Source organism: Ambystoma mexicanum, chromosome 10 (genome assembly GCF_040938575.1).
Source record: "Ambystoma mexicanum isolate Mex_15411 chromosome 10, UKY_AmexF1_1, whole genome shotgun sequence".
NCBI lineage: Eukaryota > Metazoa > Chordata > Amphibia > Caudata > Ambystomatidae > Ambystoma > Ambystoma mexicanum.
In genome coordinates this window covers 66,129,093-66,147,968 of record NC_090932.1, presented here as the reverse complement: position 1 = coordinate 66,147,968, position 18,876 = coordinate 66,129,093, and the positions used below count along the sequence as shown (strand labels likewise).

General features: G+C 42.5%; 1 protein-coding gene across 1 annotated transcript in view; it reads left to right on the top strand.

Annotated features, from left to right (window-relative positions):
- The window catches only part of LOC138492813 (tenascin-X-like), a 759,772-nt gene that overhangs the window by 259,326 nt on the left and 481,570 nt on the right, over nucleotides 1-18,876 (top strand). Inside the window, exon 13 of the mRNA XM_069620166.1 lies at nucleotides 7,297-7,612. Coding sequence (XP_069476267.1) covers nucleotides 7,297-7,612 — 316 coding nt within the window. The remainder of the gene's footprint in view (nucleotides 1-7,296; nucleotides 7,613-18,876) is intronic.

The window sequence follows — 18,876 nt, the reverse complement described above, 5'->3', positions numbered from 1 at the left end:
ATTTTCTAGCTCTATGTCCCTCACATGACTCAAGTTAATATGCACTTCTCTAGATCTGTGTTCCTCTCATAGCTAAGGTCCATGGCAACCTCTCTGACTCTGTCCCTCACATGGCTCAGGTAGGTTCATTGTCCTTTTCTAGCTCTGTGTCCCTCACATGCCTTACTTCCTGGGCCCTTCTGTAGCTCTATGCCCCTCACATGAGCCAGGGTCATTGGCCCCTTCTCTAGCTCTCTTTCCCTGGCATGACCCATGTTCATAGAGCCTTCTCTAACTCTATGTCCCTCATATCTCTGAGGTTCATGAACCCTTTGCTAGTTCTGTGTCCCTCACATGACACGCGTTCTTGGACGCTTTATCTAGCTCAATGTCCCTCATATGGCTCAGGTTCATGGGCCCCCTTCTCTTACTCTATGTCCCTCACATGGCTCAGCTTCATGGGCCCCTTCTCTAGCTCTGTTTCCCTCACATGGCTCAGGTTCATGCTCCCCTTCTCTAGTTCTATGTCCCTCACATGAAACAGGTTCGTGGACCCCTTATCTAGCTTGATGTTCATCTTATGACTCAGGTTCATGGGCCCCAGCTCTTAATCAATGTCCCTCATATGACTCAGGCTCATGGGACCTTTCTCTAACTCTGTGTCCCTCACATGACTTGGGTTCAAGGGCCCCTTCTCTAACCCTATGTCCCTCACATGGTGTAGATTCATGGACACTTCTCTAGCTCTATATCCCTTACATGGCAGAGGTGTATGGGTCCTTCTCTAGCTCATTGTCTCTCACACAAGCCAGGTTCATGGGCCCTTCTCTAGCTCTATGTCCCTCACATAGTTCTGGTTCATGCGCCCCTTCTCTGGCTGTATGTCCTTTACATGGCAGAGGTGTATGGTGCCTTCTCTAACTCTATGTCCCTCACACGACTTGGGTTCATGGGCAATTTTCTAGCTCTATGTCCCTCACATGACTCATGTTAATAGGCCCTTTTCTGGCTCTGTGTTCGTCACATGGCTCAGGTTCATTGGCCCTTCTCTAGCCTCACATACCTTTCTTCCTGGGCCCTTTTGTAGCTCTCTGCCCCTCGCATGGCCCAGGTTCATGGGCCCTTCTCCAGCTCTATGTCCCTCACAAGGATCGGGGTCACGAGCCATTCTATAACTCAATGACGCTCACGTGGATCAGGTTCCTGGCTCTTTCTCGAGCTCTATGTCCTTCCTTTCTCGAGCTCTATGTCCTTCACATGGCGTAGGTTAATGGACCGTTCTCTAGCTCTATGTACCTCACATGGCTCAGCTTCATGGGCCCCTTCTCACTCTTTTTCCCTCACATGGCCGAGATTCATGGGCCCCTTCTTTGGCTCTATGTACCTCACGTGGCTCACTTTCATGGGCCCTTCTCTGTCTGTATGTCACTCATATGTCCCAGGTTCACAGGCCCTTCTCCAACTCTATGTCCCTCACATGACTCAGGTACATGGGCCCCTTCTCTAACTCTATGTCCCTCACAAGCCTCGGGTTAATGGGCCCCTTCTCTAGCTCTATGTCTCTCACATGGCTCAGGTTCATGGGCCCCTTCTCTCCCTCAATGTCCCTCACACAAGTCTGATTCATGGGCCGCCTCTCTCGCTCTATGTCCCTGGCATGACTCTTGTTCATGGGGCCTTCTCTATCTCTATGCCCCTCACATGACATGGGTTCTTGGACCCCTTATCCTGCTTGATATCCCTCACATGGCTCAGGTTCATGGGCCCCTTCTCTAGCTCTATATCCCTGGCTTGACTCATGACCATGGGGGCATTCTCGAGCTATATGTCCAGCTATATGTCCATCAAATGACTCAGATTCATGGGTCCTTCTTTAGCTCTGTGTTCCTCACATAGCTCAGGTTCATGGGCCCCTTCTCTGACACTTTGCCCCTCTCATGGCTCAGGTTCATGTCCCCCTCTTTAGCTCTGTGTCCCTCACATGGCTCAGGTAGGTTCATGGGCCCTTCTCTAGCTCCATCCCAGTCACATGGCTCGGTTCCTGGGCCCTTTTGTAGCTCTATGCCCCTCACATAGCTCAGTTCTTGGCCCTTCTGTAGCTCTATGCCCCTCACATGTCTGAGGTTCATGGGTCCTTCTCTAGTTCTATGTCCCTCACATGTCTGAGGTTCATGGGTCCTTCTCTAGTTCTATGTCCCTCACATGTCTGAGGTTCATGAGCCCCATCTCTAACTATATGTCCATCACAAGCTCTTCTCTTTGGTTTGTTCTCCCATCTTGGATCTTTGGGCCTTCTCACTAGCTCTGCCATCTTAGTTATATGTCTCCACTTCCTTCTTGCCAATTGGTATGCCTCAGCCTTACAGATGCCTGGATCCCATCATCACCTATTAGGCCACAGCTGCACCTCTGGGTTTTTAGTGGTTGGATTAATTCACCAACACATTTTGCTCACTCTTCTCCTCTCTGCTTTTGTCTGACTTAGCCTCATTCTGAGTTTCCACCTCCGTGACAGACATCAGCTAGCGATTACCTCCGTCACTCTCCCTCTCACGAAAATAAAATAATCTTTATGCAAATATGCTTTATCGAAAAAACGCTAAATACAATGTTCAGAACCTTTACTAAAGAATTTACAATGATTCTTATTTAATTGGTAAATAACAATTTAATTTAATTTAATTTAATTTATTATTAATGTGTTACAGCTTATTATAAGCTTTTCACATGACATAAAAAATTACATTCAACAAAAGAAAAAACAATTGATCATACAAATAAATACTAGCATATTAAATGAATAAAGAAAAAAGAATAATAACATAAGGAGCAAAATAAGCAGAATAAACAAAGAAAAGGAGAAAAAGAAAAAAGAGAATTGAGCATAAAAAGAGAAATGAGTTACATTCAGAGTTCAAAGTTAAAAGAATGTACGGATGTGTTCGTAATCCACCAGTGGATGAATATTAATTATTTTACATATTAAAGACTACAAGTCCAAATAGTAATTGCTGGTGGGAAAATTATAGAGTTTTTTTTTTTTTTTTTTTTTTTTTTTTTTTTTCCTGATAAAAACTTTCTCATAGTAAAACAGAAGGAGAGCATCCATGAGTTGACAGTTCGCTATATGTTTATGCCCAATAATTTCTCGACAGTCATCCAAACATTATACATGGCAATGTATAATTTCATTCCGTTTCCCTTTGCGTTAACGGCTCTTTGCCAGAATTCATTACTGCCAACATGTTCCATGTTATGGACAAAATCTGTGTAAAATGATGTGTAGACCTTTATCATAGCGACACATCTGGTAAGAACATGTTTGCCCGTTTCTGATTTCATTCTGTCCTTGCACAACCTGCAGAAACGTTCAGGTAAGGGGAGATTATTCTTAATCCCACTTATGGCCAGTACAGGCAACTGATCGATCCTTAACAAAAGGATAAATCGTCGTAACCGTGGCGAAGGGCATAGATTCAGATATGGCAATGGCTTCTTGAGAGTGTAATTCATGAATTGCACAAATTTATAGCGCTTTAGGTTTTCCAAGTGTGCAAAATTGCTAATCCAATCGTGCAATTCAGATTTCTTGGCTAACGCTCTCAACACAGGAGTGGAGACCTCTTGTTGTTTTTGGATCCAGCCGATCTCTTCAAGATATTTGACGATGTTCTTTTTCATAAAAGGATATGAGGATGCTTTGTTAATTTCGCAATGAATCGCCACTAACAATAAATTGGCTGTGTCAGGTGTTGCTTTTAGGTATAATTCGGCTCTCTTCCTGAGTACAAGAGACTTCCAGGAAGTAAGGCCGAGCTCTAATCTAAGGATGGCCATTGGGATACAGCCCGGGAGACCGAGTATTTTTTTCCAAAATTTTCCTTCAAGAATTTGAAGCCAGTCCAGTTCTATCAATTGCAATGCCTCCAGGCCATATATTATAATTGGTGTTAAGACCTGTAGGTATAACAATTTAAACAACTCCTCAGCTGGGCAAGTAAAAATGTTAACAACAATACAGCCCAAATAATAATTTACAGAACCAGCCATCAATCAACAGTTTGAACTGCACTGTAGCCAAAGTGTGTTTCGCACCACTTTGCGCATTTTCAAGGCACATCCATCATTCACTGGTCATTACAAATTAAACATAAGCAGTATTTCTAGTTGTCTTACTCGACCCAACATTCTGAGTTCAAACCGGTGCTTTGTAATGTGTTGATAAATGTTTTAAGCTCCAGGCCCATCAGCTCCAGGAACAGGATGCAACCTGTTGGGTCTTTTGTGGTATTTATTTTGCTAGCATGTATATATGCGTTCATCAACTGTACTTTGCAAAACGTTCCGATCTCGTTAGAGCCCACTTACCATCAAACTGGTACGATACAAGCACAAACTGCAACAGATAAATTCACAGAACAAAATAAAATCTTTAAAGAGTGCAAAATATTGCTATACATTTGTTCAAACTAATGTGCCCATAAATGAGTACTGTTATGTCTTCAATACAATTAATAACATATGTAAACTCAGCTGACATATGTCGTGGTAGCAATTGTATTACCCTCACAATAGATGCATTAAAAAGTATACATTACCTAAAACACCTGTCTCCTTTTGCTATCCAATTCTCCAAGTGCTTTAATCTCTTGAGCTTTATGCCTCAGCATGCTGTTTGAAAGCCGAGTTGGTGCTTCCACATGTTTCGATGCCATCTTCTGAGGTAAGCTTAAGGGTACAGGAAAACGTTGCCATGGCTTCCAAGGTAGCTATGCAAAGGATGCTGCATATTGCAGAATGGTAAACACAATCTTTAAGACATCCATTTGGTAAACCGGGCCTCTTTATGAGTTTGGTGGTATCCCAGGGTTAATACCACTGAGATACCACCAAACAGTATTACCGTTACTGTCACTTGGTCCAGCGGTATTACCATCGGTGATAATTCTGCCGGATTATAAGTGGCGGTTTGGCGGTGTTAGTCCCTATTTTAGGGACTGCATAGGATTACATTTGGGATTTTTGCCAGTATTGCCAGCGGTAGAATTACTGTGTGGTAATACTGCTGATTTGTGGAGGTAAAGTGGAGGATCTATTGCGATACATCCTCCATGGTATTACCACCAGGAAATTCCGCCAGTGTTAACACTGCCAAACCAGGAAAAATGGAGGTAACAGAATTACCTCTACTTTTATCCCACACCACTCGGAATCAGGCCCACTGTCTGGCTTGACTCTGGAATCGTGATGTAAACCCTATTTATCAAAGATAATTTCTCCAGATTGAACAAATAACCATTTGGCCTGTCTTTCAGACAGCATCAAGACATGCAATGATACTGAAAACACAAGACACCATTTTGGAAACATCCTCAAATCTCCCCTGCAGGAGAGCCCCGGGAGATGCAGACGAGACCAAAATGCAATTAAACTGTGATATTTGCTGTGTTTCTGTGTATTGCTGATGCAAGCGGAGCAATCTGATTAAACAAACTTGATAGCGTTGAAAAAACGCAGAATCCACCGAGTGTCTTTGCTTTCTTTCTCTCCATCACGTGTATGCGTCACATTTTTTCTAAGACATTCTGGGAGGCAGTAGAACGAAACAAGGCAACCACCATTCCTTCACCATCAAATGCTGGTAGTTTTACATCAGCAAACGGCAGCCATTTCGTTATGTGGCAGCACCGCCATGTGGCACCATCCCAAGGATAACTTCTTCTTTTCACTGTCTATGTCCCAAACCAAATGAGAAGGCGAATGACGGACGTGTGAATTGGTCAATGCAAGATGTGCATATGTGTGAGTGGGTCACATGGGCAAGGACACGCCTGATTAGGTGCTGCTTATTACTCTGGTTGTCATTCCAACATATAAAGACAGTGTCTTAGCCTTAGAAGTTTGTTTCAGTCTTATTTTGAAAGAGGATCGCCCTGGAATACCTCCTGCAGGCAATGCTGAAATAATTCATGATTTTCTCCTCTATTTTCCAGGGTTGGCGCTTCGCACTATAATGGCAGCGTTCACAGCTTGAGTACTCAATGGAGAAACCCGACTGGCCTGAAATTCAATGTCTGCAATGTGTTGTCTCATCGTTCTATTCCTTTTGATAGACACTGTATAACAGATAGCATTCCCACAGGATTCGGCAGCCTGCAGCTATCCTGCTGTTTTGGACTATGACTCCCATGATCCCTCAACATGGCCTATGAGGTCGAGGGCTGATGGAAGTTGAAGTCCAAAGCATCTGGAAAGCCTAAGGTTGCAGCTCCCTGCCTCTAGGCAAGGGGAACTAATGCAAGGGTATGTATATCATTTTCTTCCTTAATTTGAACGCTGCTTTTACAGAACGTGCTTTTTTACCTGTAGACTGGGAACATTTGTTATTTTCGCGAATTTTCTTTCCTCGTCTCCTTCCAAGCCTTGTTCTCTTTTTGGCATTTCTTCTTCCCATCTCTTTCTCCTTTCTTCCGCGCATTTCTTTTCCTTCTTCTTGTACAATTCCCTTTTTTGGAGTCAGCTATTTTTTCCCCCTTTCTTTTCTTTCTCTTGGACCTTGTTTTCTGCATTGTGCCTCCCTTTGTTTATCTGCATTTTTGTTATTTTTAGCAGTTTCCATTCCTCACCTCCTTGGAAGCTTTGCTCTCGTTTTGGCATTTCCCCTCCCCTTAAACCCACTTCTACTGGATCTTTTCTTTGTGCCATTTTCTCTTTATGGATTTTGTCAGACATCATAAGTTGCAATTAACAGAAATGGTTTTAATTGAAGTTCCCTGTGGGACATCATCTCTCCATAGGCGACCAGGAATCAGGTGTGTATTACTGCATGTGTACATGGGATGGACATGTCGACACATTGACACATCACAGTGATGCAACCAATATAAGCTGATAAGCAAATGGCCATCTTTGGGATGAGAGATGCCTATTTGACTTACAACTTCTATGTGGCTGTCACACATTTAATAAAGGTGCAGAAATTAATGTGTTTCAATGTAATTGGCAAATAACAATTACTACTGTCTTTCTTCTGTGGAAAAAGTGTTCTATGAGTGTTTGAGCTTGCAAGTGTAAAATGCCACAATATTCTAAAATGATAAACTACATATAGAAATGTGCTGTTTTGCTGTGTTGGCGGCATTATATACACACACTGGACTATAGAGCCTTAAAGATATTCACAGTAGGTCTATGCAAATGAGGCAATTAGGGTATGCTGGAATATAAATATGTTCTTGGCCAACCTAACCATATGGCCTAAGTGGATTAACCCCGCCCCCTCGACCCCTCCTACACAGTGTAATCTGACATTGATTGGGAGAAAGGGGAGTGCTGAATGAAGCTGTGATTATTGACACCTCACCTGTGTTATGTGTTGCAGATCTTGGCCTTGTCAGAAACATCACTCTCACCCCAGTATCAATAACAACATTGCTCATTGGCTGGGCCCCACCAGAGGATGGCGCAAGTTCCTACCTGGTGGAGGTTCTGGGCACCCCTTCACTCACCGTAACAGTCACAGCAGAATATGTGAACGTGACGGGCCTGATCCCTGGGAACTACTACTCTGTGCAAGTGTCTGCTCAAGCCGGGCCAAGACAAGGAGATCCTGTAACAATATCTGGCTACACATGTGAGTGCATCACTTTCTTCTAAGCACTGACACCAGCACATCAGCATTGTGATGTTAAGTCAAGAATGTGTATTTCTTACTGATTAGAAACTTGCATAGTTATGAAGTCCTTTCTGCTGAGTGCGGTTCCATTACTGGCTTCTTGAGATGTGAAATCCGGCACTAGGGAGCCCATGACTATTGGAGGGTGACCTTCTGCAAAGTGTCCTTCCCTAGAGACGACCAGGAGCCGCAGGCCCAAAAAGCTTTTTCATGTGTTGCACTTCAAGACAGAACGGCCCCAAATCTTACAAGGCACAAGATTCTGGTACAATAAGGGCTATCCACCGGCAAACCCTTTCTCACAGCCAGCCTCTCTCCCACTGTCATCCAGACTCCACACTCCGCAGCAACATCCCATTCCACTCTGCGCACTCTCATGACATCAGCATGCATACATAGAAGACAAGGCAGGAAGAAAACACATTACAACATGACCCTTAGAAAAATAATCTCCTGAACCCCAAATCACCAGGTGGCACCGGTACTCACTGCCAACCCATCCCCTTAATTCACCGTGTGGGCAATTGCTGTATGCTGCTGCCATGAAAAAGGTATTTGATTTTCTATTTTAATTGCCTCTTTGTTGCAGAATTCAACATGATACGCAAATTAACTTGATCACTGGGTTGTGGTTAGCAATTTTTATTTCCTGACCTGTGCAGTGATCCAGCGAACAAGAAATGTCAAAGTTCGTTCAATTCTGGAAGGCAGGCAGCTTGTTTTCCACAATCATCACCAAATCATGTATTATTCCGAAATAAACATTACTTCATAAAATAACGCAAACATTTAATTGCAATACAACACATTAAAGCTGAAAAATTTGCACGCAAATAGTCGGCTTCTTACGTTAAGTGTATTTTCAATGATTATTTTTTCACCAAGTAGCTCTCTTATCACAAAACAATAACACGTGTAGCTGAACCGCCATGGTATGTCGAATACCCAAATCTTTATAAATAGGAATCAAAATATTCTTTCTAGTGCTCCTGCAATAAGAAAAAAATAAATGGAAATGAATTACACCATTTCATTCCACGTGGATTTATATATTCCTTAGTCCATTTAACTGAGTTTCATGCCTGGAGAAAGGGATTTGCTCTCATCTGAATGAGCAGAGTTTGCTGCCTCGGTTTACCAATCCAAGGGATTCATGTCGAGTCTGGTGGTAAGCCTGCCAGTGATACCGATGGCTTGCCGCCAGACTCGAAAAAAATTACTGCCGTCAAAGTCTGCAGGCGAGTGCCGTTCCACCCGCCAGGCCTGACCCTGGCGGGCGGGACAACACCCGCCTGCAGATTTGTAGTGTGCCGGTCCGGTAACAACGGTGAACGGTAGGCTTAGCGGAACTGTTGTTACCGGACCGGACCACTTGTAATGAGGCCCCAAGTCAGGTAATTCTCATGAGGAATACTTGTTTTGATAGAAGATACACACTTACAGACTGTTTTCCAATCTACTCTTCGTCAATAATATTCACTTTTTACTGTAGAACATGTTAATTAGCTCATTAATATGCACATTTTGATTTGTGGGCTCAAAAAACATGTGTGAATAGCCTGATCTAGAAAACAAAGTGTTACCATGGTTAGTCATTCCAACCTATGCAGATGTTTGACCTAATTCGTTCATCCGATATCTGAGTCGACGTACTGTCAGGGATTCTCCAAATTCTCAGCTGCGATCCCATGAACTGTATATCACACTAAAGTAACATAATGTGAATTTCAGTTAATAATAATTTATGAAAACAAAGCAGTGGATGTCAATAATTTATATTTCAAAACAGCCCTGATTGTAATTTTACAGTCATTGAAAAGTCTCTGAATCGAGTTGCGGTGGATCCAATTTGATAAACTATGTAATCCGTTAGATCGACATGGAGAGTGAAGGTGACCATGACTGGTCACTCAGTCCAGCTCTCTTCAATGCAATGACTGATGACAGTGTAGACGAGGGACTGGGTAACATGCATCTTCTGGTAGAAAATACAGAGGAGTCCATATAGACTGAAAGCTAAATGCTAAAAGATGTGAATTTGGGGAACAGATGTCCAGAGAAACAGAGGTGCTTATTTTAAAGAAACCAAAAATAGCAATGAGGGGTCTGCTTGGCATTCTCATTACTTGCAATCAGATCCCTCCATGCTATTTTCATTAGTTTTTATTTTTAAAAAAAGTGTAAATATAAGACAGAAATCCAGGTGGATCCTTTATTCCATGTCTGTTGTCTACAAAAAGAAGTTTGGTTCCTTAAAGGTGCGAAACACACATGGGTATCCTATCTCGTGGTTAAATAATACTATAGTACTCAAGAAATACAAATGTTATTAGTCATGCAAAGTCAATTAAAAAGTCATCATAAAAATGATCATATCACATAAAAAATCAAACAACCTTAAAACAACACAAGTGAATCAACCTAAGTGGGTTCTATTCATAAATTCAATCTTGGGTCAAACCCGTGTAGTCTACTCACACTGAGATCCCTTAGCCTTAGATATTAATGGCTATTGCGTATTTTGAATTTTTAGATTCCCAACTTGTACAAGTTTCTGTCCCATTAGCACAACGATGTAGGACATTCTTCAGGGATATGAAGTATCTTGTGTCAATTCTGTTCAAGATGAAACTGTACTACTAAACCTCTGTCTTCTACTAAAGACGATGTACCCTCTCTAGCTCGAAGGTTCAATATCCTGGAGTCTTCTCTAACCTTAATTGGTTAGTGTAACGGAAAAATTCCAATTATTTTAGAAATTGATGCCCTGTTTCCTCTATCTTCTAACCATATTGTTCAAAGTGTCACTCCATCCTTTATTCCATGTTACATTTACACCTGTAACAAAATTATATTTCAATGCTACCTGCCATGTGTATGCATGGCACACAGCATATCCATGGGTTGCTATGCAATGCACCTGCTTTCTTTAGATGTAAAAAAAAACAAACCATAGAGATTCCATAGGAATCCACAGGATCGTTGTCTGTTTCAATGTGCCATGCAAGCAAGATTTGGTCTGATTTTTGTCAGTGGTAGATTCCAACATTGTTTTACATGCCCAAGCTCTGCTGATCAAATCCACTAAAACCACACACTGTACAAAAACATGTGTAAATCCTTTAACACACGATGTGTGTATACAGTGTGTATGCTGCTAGCTGTCAAAAATAAACACCAACATGGGATTGGAAGGGATATCATTTAAAAAATGTATTTTCCCACTCAAAACATTCAACAAGTGGTTCAATGAAGATTCATCAAAAAAGTCAGAACAAAATTTGAAAATGCATCCAATTAAGGTCACGATACATATAGCAATAATATGCAACCAATTCTCACTGCAAACAAACACACACCTATTCAGAGATCTAATAAGATCAATGTGATTTCATCAAGTTTTTTTGCCGCAGACAATTTTGCCTTATTTTGTTTTTCTTTAATGACATTTCACCACAAATGTATGCAGGGTGGTGACCCCCCACAGCCTACTCTCATCCCCCCCGCCATTATTATTACTGTAACCCAACCTGAATATACAAAGAAATCCGCAAATGTGTCTGTCGCTAAATCAAACCCGATGGAATCTACCTATAAGATCTAATAAAGAGTTTTCAATAAAATTAACTAAACATGAATAAATCTCATACAATATCTAATTGTTCGATTGTTGTGTATAGAACATTTGATATATGTGTATTTTGTAAATGTCTTTTACCTTTGAAATAAGCCTTGGATAGTCAACTATCATTCATACATTAATTTCCAATACTTTATTTATTGAAAAAATATATGTTTATAGCTTGTCATACAAGCCTTTTACACTATGCAATCACAATAAATATACTTTAAAACAAAATACAAAATTGTTTTAAAAAGATTGTTGCCATACAAACATCACAATAGATATCAATACAAATCAAATCATATCCTATCTATACAAAAGTAATAAGCTAAACTGTTTCAAAAAAGTCTCCCATAAGTGATACACCACCGCAGCGATTACCAATGACTCTGCCCCATAGATTGCAGACCATAGTTCATCAGAACGAGGACTCAAAACATTTTGATACACTTTGTTATATTATGCAGCCATAGACAGACATTCCATCAGAATGTGTCTGGCGGTTTCTATATTTTACCAAAAAAAACGACAAAGTCTGGCCTCTCGTGGGATATCCTTGCAAGCTCCAGTGTACTCCATCACCGGAAAGGATATTGAAACGGAGATATATTATAAAGCGTATTAGGGGAGGACTGTACGTCTTAATTAAATATCCAAGTGGGGACTCAGAGATAGACCCCTAGATTGCATATTTCATACATCTCTTCTTTTCAGCCAGTTTAGAAGTAGATTGCGACTGATCAGACTTAAGTGTCTTATCTTTCAATGTATTCATACATGAAAAGGTTTCACAGGCCACAGGCAACACCAGCCCTATCTCCTTAAGGTGAGTGTTCACAGTAGCTAACAGATCCCAATAGGCAATATTACTTGGCTTAATCTGGGCATGTTCAACAGTGAGGCCAAGCAATGGTGAATCAGAGTCAGCAGCCAAAGAAATTACGAATAGCAATTTATACCTTGCCATTTTCCTTAGCAATAGAAGGGAGGGCAGGCCAAATTCCAGCCTCAATGCCTCCACCGGTGTAGCAACAGACAATCCTTGCAAAGAGCGCAGTATCTTTCCCTCAATTTCTGAAGCCAGCTCACATAGCATATACGCAATAATATCTCTAAGCCATACAGGATCTAGGGTATGGGACAAATGTTTTGGGAGCGATGTATGTGGGGAACAAATCTTACCCTGGTTTTAGCTTTAACTAAACTTCTTTTTAAAATTGAAGACTCTTTAAAGGCCTTGGCGTCATCACAGTAGGTTGGTCATTCTAGGCACAATGGTTGATGATATGCAATTATTTTACATTGTTTTGTATTTTTATGCTCTCCAACGAAGATTGTGAATCAAAAGGAAATAATTTTTAATCCAAACTGCATTAAGTACAAATGATGTGTTGTGCTTGTAAAAAGCTATTGTTAATAAGAGGTGCATACACTATTCTAACTATTTAAAGTCCTGTCTTATGTGTTTATTGTTTACTTAATTTTAATGTATCATGTAGACAAAAAATGTCATTCTCTCTTATGTTGAAAAAGTTGTTGATCAACTAAAACAACAATAAATAAATAAATTAAAAAACAGGATCCAGGGTATGATACATTTGGGGTAAACCTCTAGCATCCCTTCATTAGAGTAACCCCCTCCCGCTTATTAACGGCACACTTAATTGTCTGCCATTTCCGAATAGACTTTGGTGTCTAAGCATAAAAATCCAAAAAGCGGAAGTCCCTTACTGGCAAGCCAAAGTAGTTATAGGTGTTCACACCCTCAAGATGGCATTGCGTATATGCCAAGATTAGAACGGTCTGCCAATCACCTTCCTTCCAAGTACCATAACTTTAGTTTTTCAAAGTACATTTGTAGCTTATTGAATGTTGCATACAAGTTTAAGGCATCCAGTGAGTGCTGTAGTCCAATAGGTTTTTGTTCAAGCAAAACTGTGTCGTCGGCATACGAGAACCATACATTGCTCTTGCCGCCGAATTTGGGAGGAAAATTGCTTCTAGTCCATAAAGCCTCATCCATATAAGAAACAAAAAGATTGAAGAGGAGGTAACATGCAGCCTTGTGTTAGGCCAACGATAGTGGCGAATGATTCAGATGTGTTACTCTCCTGCGTCAATCTAACTGTCACTGGGGTGTCAGAATAGAGCAAACTGATAAAGTACAACAGCAAAGGATCATTCCACCAATGCTCCAACTTATCCCAAAGTCTAACTCGGGATACACTGACAAATGCTGCCTTGTAATCTGTGTAACAGAGATATAAACAAATGTCCGTACAACAAAGGGCGTCCGACATACGTAGGTGCAGCACTCAGCTGCTATTGGAAGTGCTGCAACCTTTTCTGAAACCAGGCTGCTGGCATTTAAGCCAATTAGTGGACTCCACCCACTTAGTAAGTTGTTTCAATAGCAATGCAGCAAAGGTCTCCCCACTGGAGTCCAACATAGCCAGTAGGCGAAAGTTATTGGGGTCCAAGCGCAGCCTCTTTTGTTCACCGGAATCATTATTGGTTCTGGTCATCTTACCAGTTTTAACAACAAAATCAAACAGCTCATAAGAGGCAGGCCCAGGGTTAAGGGTTTATTTCAATGGTGGCTTTAGCGAGCCCAACAGGACCGGGCCCCCTTGAGGCCTTAATCCCTTTGATGACCATAAAAGTGTCTTCTAACTCAAAATTAACTAGCATGCCGCTCTCTGGCAATTTAGGCCTTTTCTGTGACACTGGTGACAGACAAGGACTGTACCACAGTAGCCAGTGTGTCTCCCCGCCTGTTTTATCAATACGGGAGACCCCCGTGCACCGTTGACATCTGTTCCTCCACACACCAGCTTATCTCCTGGTCCTATGATTTCCCTTTCGGAGGCATCGCAGGACTGAGTTGAAAATGGCAAGGGCAGTTCCCCCTTCATTGTCCCTTCAGGTCTTGCCACCTTTCTCCTCTGTTTGAACTGCCGGTTCGGTGTAGCTAATTACTTGTGCGTTCGGCCTTGATCATAGTGGGCTCTTGTGCTCACCCTTTATCCCCGTGGGGAAGGTAAATGGCCGTCAGGTGTGCGTGGTTATTGTCAATTGCCTGACTCTACCTGACCCATGCGTTGGGACCTGCAGGTAAACAGCTCTGGTGTTAGTCTGTTGTCTGTTGCGGTGTAAGAAAGTGTTTGTATCAAAAAAGGGGGTTAGAGCTTCTAAATATCCTACCAGGTAGGATGGGCAAAGCATATTTCAAGGAAGGGGGTAGTGCGTCTCGCCAGTCGGTGTCCCACTTCCACTCCCCGAAAACCCCTTATCCAGGTGACCCTCCCCCACTGGTCCACCCCCAGGAAGTGGATCCGATAGCGATGGCCATGTCCTGGCCACCTGGATGACAGATCCCTGGGGACTAGTAAGTGAGACACCTTCAGGTTTCTCACAGACAGGACTGGGATGGGAGCAGACGCTCTAGCACTACTATGTTCCAAGTAATCTAGACTAACTTCAGATTATTCACCAGTGGGAAAGAGATCTAAAGCAAGGGACACCCTTGTAGTTATTTCCTCCTCATGTTGAGGAAAGGCCAGACTTACAAAGTGGATCCCCAAGGTCTTACCCTTACATTTGGGGTCCCCCTTTATGTGGTCACTGGCTCTTCAGGTGAATCAAAGTCCAATGGTGTTGGTCACATAGGGAGGCTTAGAGAAACCATTCTCCTCCTTGGGTGGATTAGTGCTTACGTGTTTGCACAATCTTACCTGTCAGCTGTCAATATTTCCATAATGGCGCTACAGCCAGAATGTGGCAGTCTGCTGAGCAACCATTCAATTCTATCAGCATCACTCACTCCTTGTACTTCACATGCATACTGAAAAGTCACAAGCCAATCAATTTTGTCATTCGTCTCCTCATACACATACACATTGAGCAGATCCTTTGGGAACCTTGGGTGCGAAGAGGACCTAGAACCATCACCATATCGCCTGGAAGAGCACGCACTGTGAAGCCTATATCTTGGCCAGCTCCAGCTGGTGATCTCTGTCCTTCTGTCTTTCAACCCCCTCAAAGTCCAATTTTGCTAGGTTGAAGTCAAGCTCCATTTGCTTGAGCCTATGTTTCTCCTCTAAGTAAAAATAATGGCCTCAGCCTCTGAGGTAGTCACAGAATAAATTTGCAGACAATTCACCTTCCTAATCCTCATCCCTTCCTACAGTAGCTGCAGTGGCAGCAACTCCATTACCGCTGCTGTGCACAGTCCCAGCATCACTACCAGTACTGTTATTAAGGGAAGGTACCCCCTTACTATGCTCAAAATCCAGAACTTTTACAATTAATTCAGCTTTGGTGCCAGAGACTGTGAGGCCTCTGTCTCCACATACCCTTTTAAGCTGGTTCAGTTTAAAAGTACTCAAAGTAGTAAGAGTGATTGCCTCCATGCTTTCAATTATAGTACGTGACTTTCAACTACAAGTCAATCAAAGATCACAGTGTACTGTGTAAGTGTTATCCAGACACTTCACCAGTGGACTATACTGAGGTACCCAATTCCTGATCTTCACCACTGAACAAGTATTTGTTAAGTGGAGAGGGAATCCCACAACTGATCACCAATTTGTCAGGACTGGATTGCTATACTCTGGCCTGTTGGACAGATGTATGGGAGGCCAAACTAGTTAGTGACAGGGACAACTTAGGAAGCTGTAGCCACATCCGTTCAAGGTAGCAAAGTGAGTGGTAAAAGCTAATTCTCGGGAAGGGTGAGACTGGTAAGGGGCCATCAATGAGTACACACAGTGAGAAGTCAAGGAACATACTTGGACAAACAGTTATACAAATATTATATTTATTAATGTCCATGCAACACTATAATAAATGACTACTATCATGTAATTTATCACACAAGACTAATACCTTACACATGTATACATTCACTGAAGTAGGGCAAAACACATAACAAACCCTTTTAAAGGAACGTAAGTATTAGCTCATGTACTACATGTCCACAGGAATAAACCACTGACTTTAGGAGTCCATCCCTAAAATGTATGGGGCTTGTGAACAAAGGTTCACCAAAGTTCCACACAGTTTTGTGAGATGGGAAAAAATTAGTGGAGGGATCCTGGGGACAGATGAAGAGGTTTCAAAGGTAGTTGTTCTAGTGAATAAAAGGGACCCCATCGTTCAGATTGCTTGCATGAACAAGCAATGGCAAAGCCAAACTATTCAAAAAGTTGTAAAAGTTAGCAACATTTAAAAGGAGAGATATGGGGTTCAGGTAAGTACCTCAGTTGCTCACCCCATACTCTGGTTTCCTGGTTTCTTTTAGAGCTTGGCAGGTCTTTAGAGGGTCTTCGTAGGTTGTGTTTCCTGTGGTTTCTTACGGTCTAGATGCCTATGAGTTGCAGGTTCGAGGAAGTCCCTGGTCCGTGACAATTTCTGGTGCAAGGGCTTCCAGTTGGAGATTGCAGCTTTTCTCAGTGCAGGCCTCCTATCAGCACACAACTAGATGCAGAAACACTGTTTTGGACGATGGTCGCCTCTTGTTGGCGACAGGAAGGGACACAGTTGTCATAGTCAGCCTCATATCGTGAGTACCTTGAATGCTGAAACCCTGACATTCAGCAGAGGCAGCCCTTGTAGGACGAGCTGGCAGCCCCCAAAGTTCTGTGCCAACACCCAGCACAGCAGCATCTGTAGTGTGGTAGCCCAAACTCTGAGCTGGTCAGCCCTCGGTTAGGTCAGGGACACTTCTGAAGGCTCTTCTTCGTTGGACACCGCCTGACATCGGGATCAGGACCACTGGTGGCACAGCTCATGCATATCACTCAGACACACCAGTTTGTGGATTGGGACCAGTCAGTCCAAAACCACTTCCTGGCTTCCAGCCCACATGGCCCTGCAGTAGTCGACAAAAAGCCTCCACTTTCCCAGGCACTGCGTGCCCATATAAGGATTTTCCTGTCCTCACAGGTCAGGAAGAAGGATTAGTGACCAGACGACCAAGGGACAATCTAAAGACCTTGTGGCTCAGCCATGTTAGAACACTGGTCACAGTCAGTGGCAAAAACGTGGCAAACGCGGTAAGGCTAACTCAAAATACACCAGAAAATAGCAAAAAGTAACTGCTGCCAGCAGCTGGTCTATAAGGCACACCTGAAGTAACCAAATATCCTTTCAGTGTTAGTCTAGGGAAAAGCAAAATATGTATCCCATTGTACTGCATTGTAAGATGCATTGTACAATAATACAAAGTTTCCATAAGTGAAAACAAATTCAAAATACTAAGGGAAACAAGTTACCCAGTACTGACAGCCAAAGGACATGTCAGTCTCTTGCTGTTGAATGAGCAAACGCCAGTGAAGTGAAGCTGAACGCTCCACTGCACTGTACAAAATTCAGGTCAGATTAAAAAACAAAAGTAGAAGGTTTGGGGGTCCATAAAAATGGAGGGAATGTTGTTAAAAAGAGAAAGCTTTACCAACACCCCCAATTAAGAAAATGTCAGTTGTAATGGCTCAATTCACAAAATCTCCTGAAGGAATTTCAAAAACTCCAATCATCAACCAGTATTTCTTTTTCTTCGGCACCACCAGACACATTGCGCAATATAATCCCAAACCTTTCAACTCAACCCATTCACCCTTCTCTTTAAACTTCACCCCACTCCACATATACTACCACCCACACAAACATCCACTACAAACTACCTCACCCAAATTGTCACAATTCTACAACAGCCACGACATCCTACCTTACCGAATCTATACAATTCTACACAACAGATCACTGCTATTCACAACAATATCTTCCACTCTCCCCCACTCTCTGGGACAATGACTATATCTACCTCTACGCAGCACTGTCTTCCCCCTTATAAGGAGGGTTTACATCAGTTCACAACTTTATACTACTTATGATGCCATCTTTCCTCCCAATGGAGAAGTTCCCTTCAATATCTTATTTAAACTGCATGCAATACTACATGGCACCACCTTTCCCCACAACTGGGGAGATCCCCTCAATTCAATCTGCTAATAAATATAAGAATTACCAAAAGCATTCATGTTCATGCACTACTACACACAAGTGATATAGGAGCTCTGAATCCCCTTGGGGCTGGTCTCCCCTCTAAAATGCCTGCACCACCCAGACCTCCAGTCCCACCCAAGGGATCAGGCAGACTTCTGGCAACTCAGCGTCTGCAGGCCTCCTCATTTGGTGGACTGGATCTGGTCTCTACAGGGCGGCGCCACACCCTTAAGGTCTGCGGCATGGAGCCCTGAGCTCGTTGTGGAAATTGTAGATCCCGCTGGGGCTTCCAAATGTACAGGTGCAGTCAGTTCCCCAAAGTAAATCTAAATTTATCAAAAATGGAGATTACAATGTGCAGGGCAAAACACAGCTTTATTGTAAAAACAGCCAGGAGAAAAACAAACCGCTCCTCAAAAATGGTACGGCATCACATCAGCAAAACCCCTTCCAGGGTACAGTCTTTAAGCAGAATAAAGTGCTACAATTATTCAAATTTGTGACATTCTTCATTGGATGATTGTCATCGATCCCCAAAGTACCTATGCATTTAACACTACTATTGGAGGCCTTCTTCATCTTGAAAGTTGTC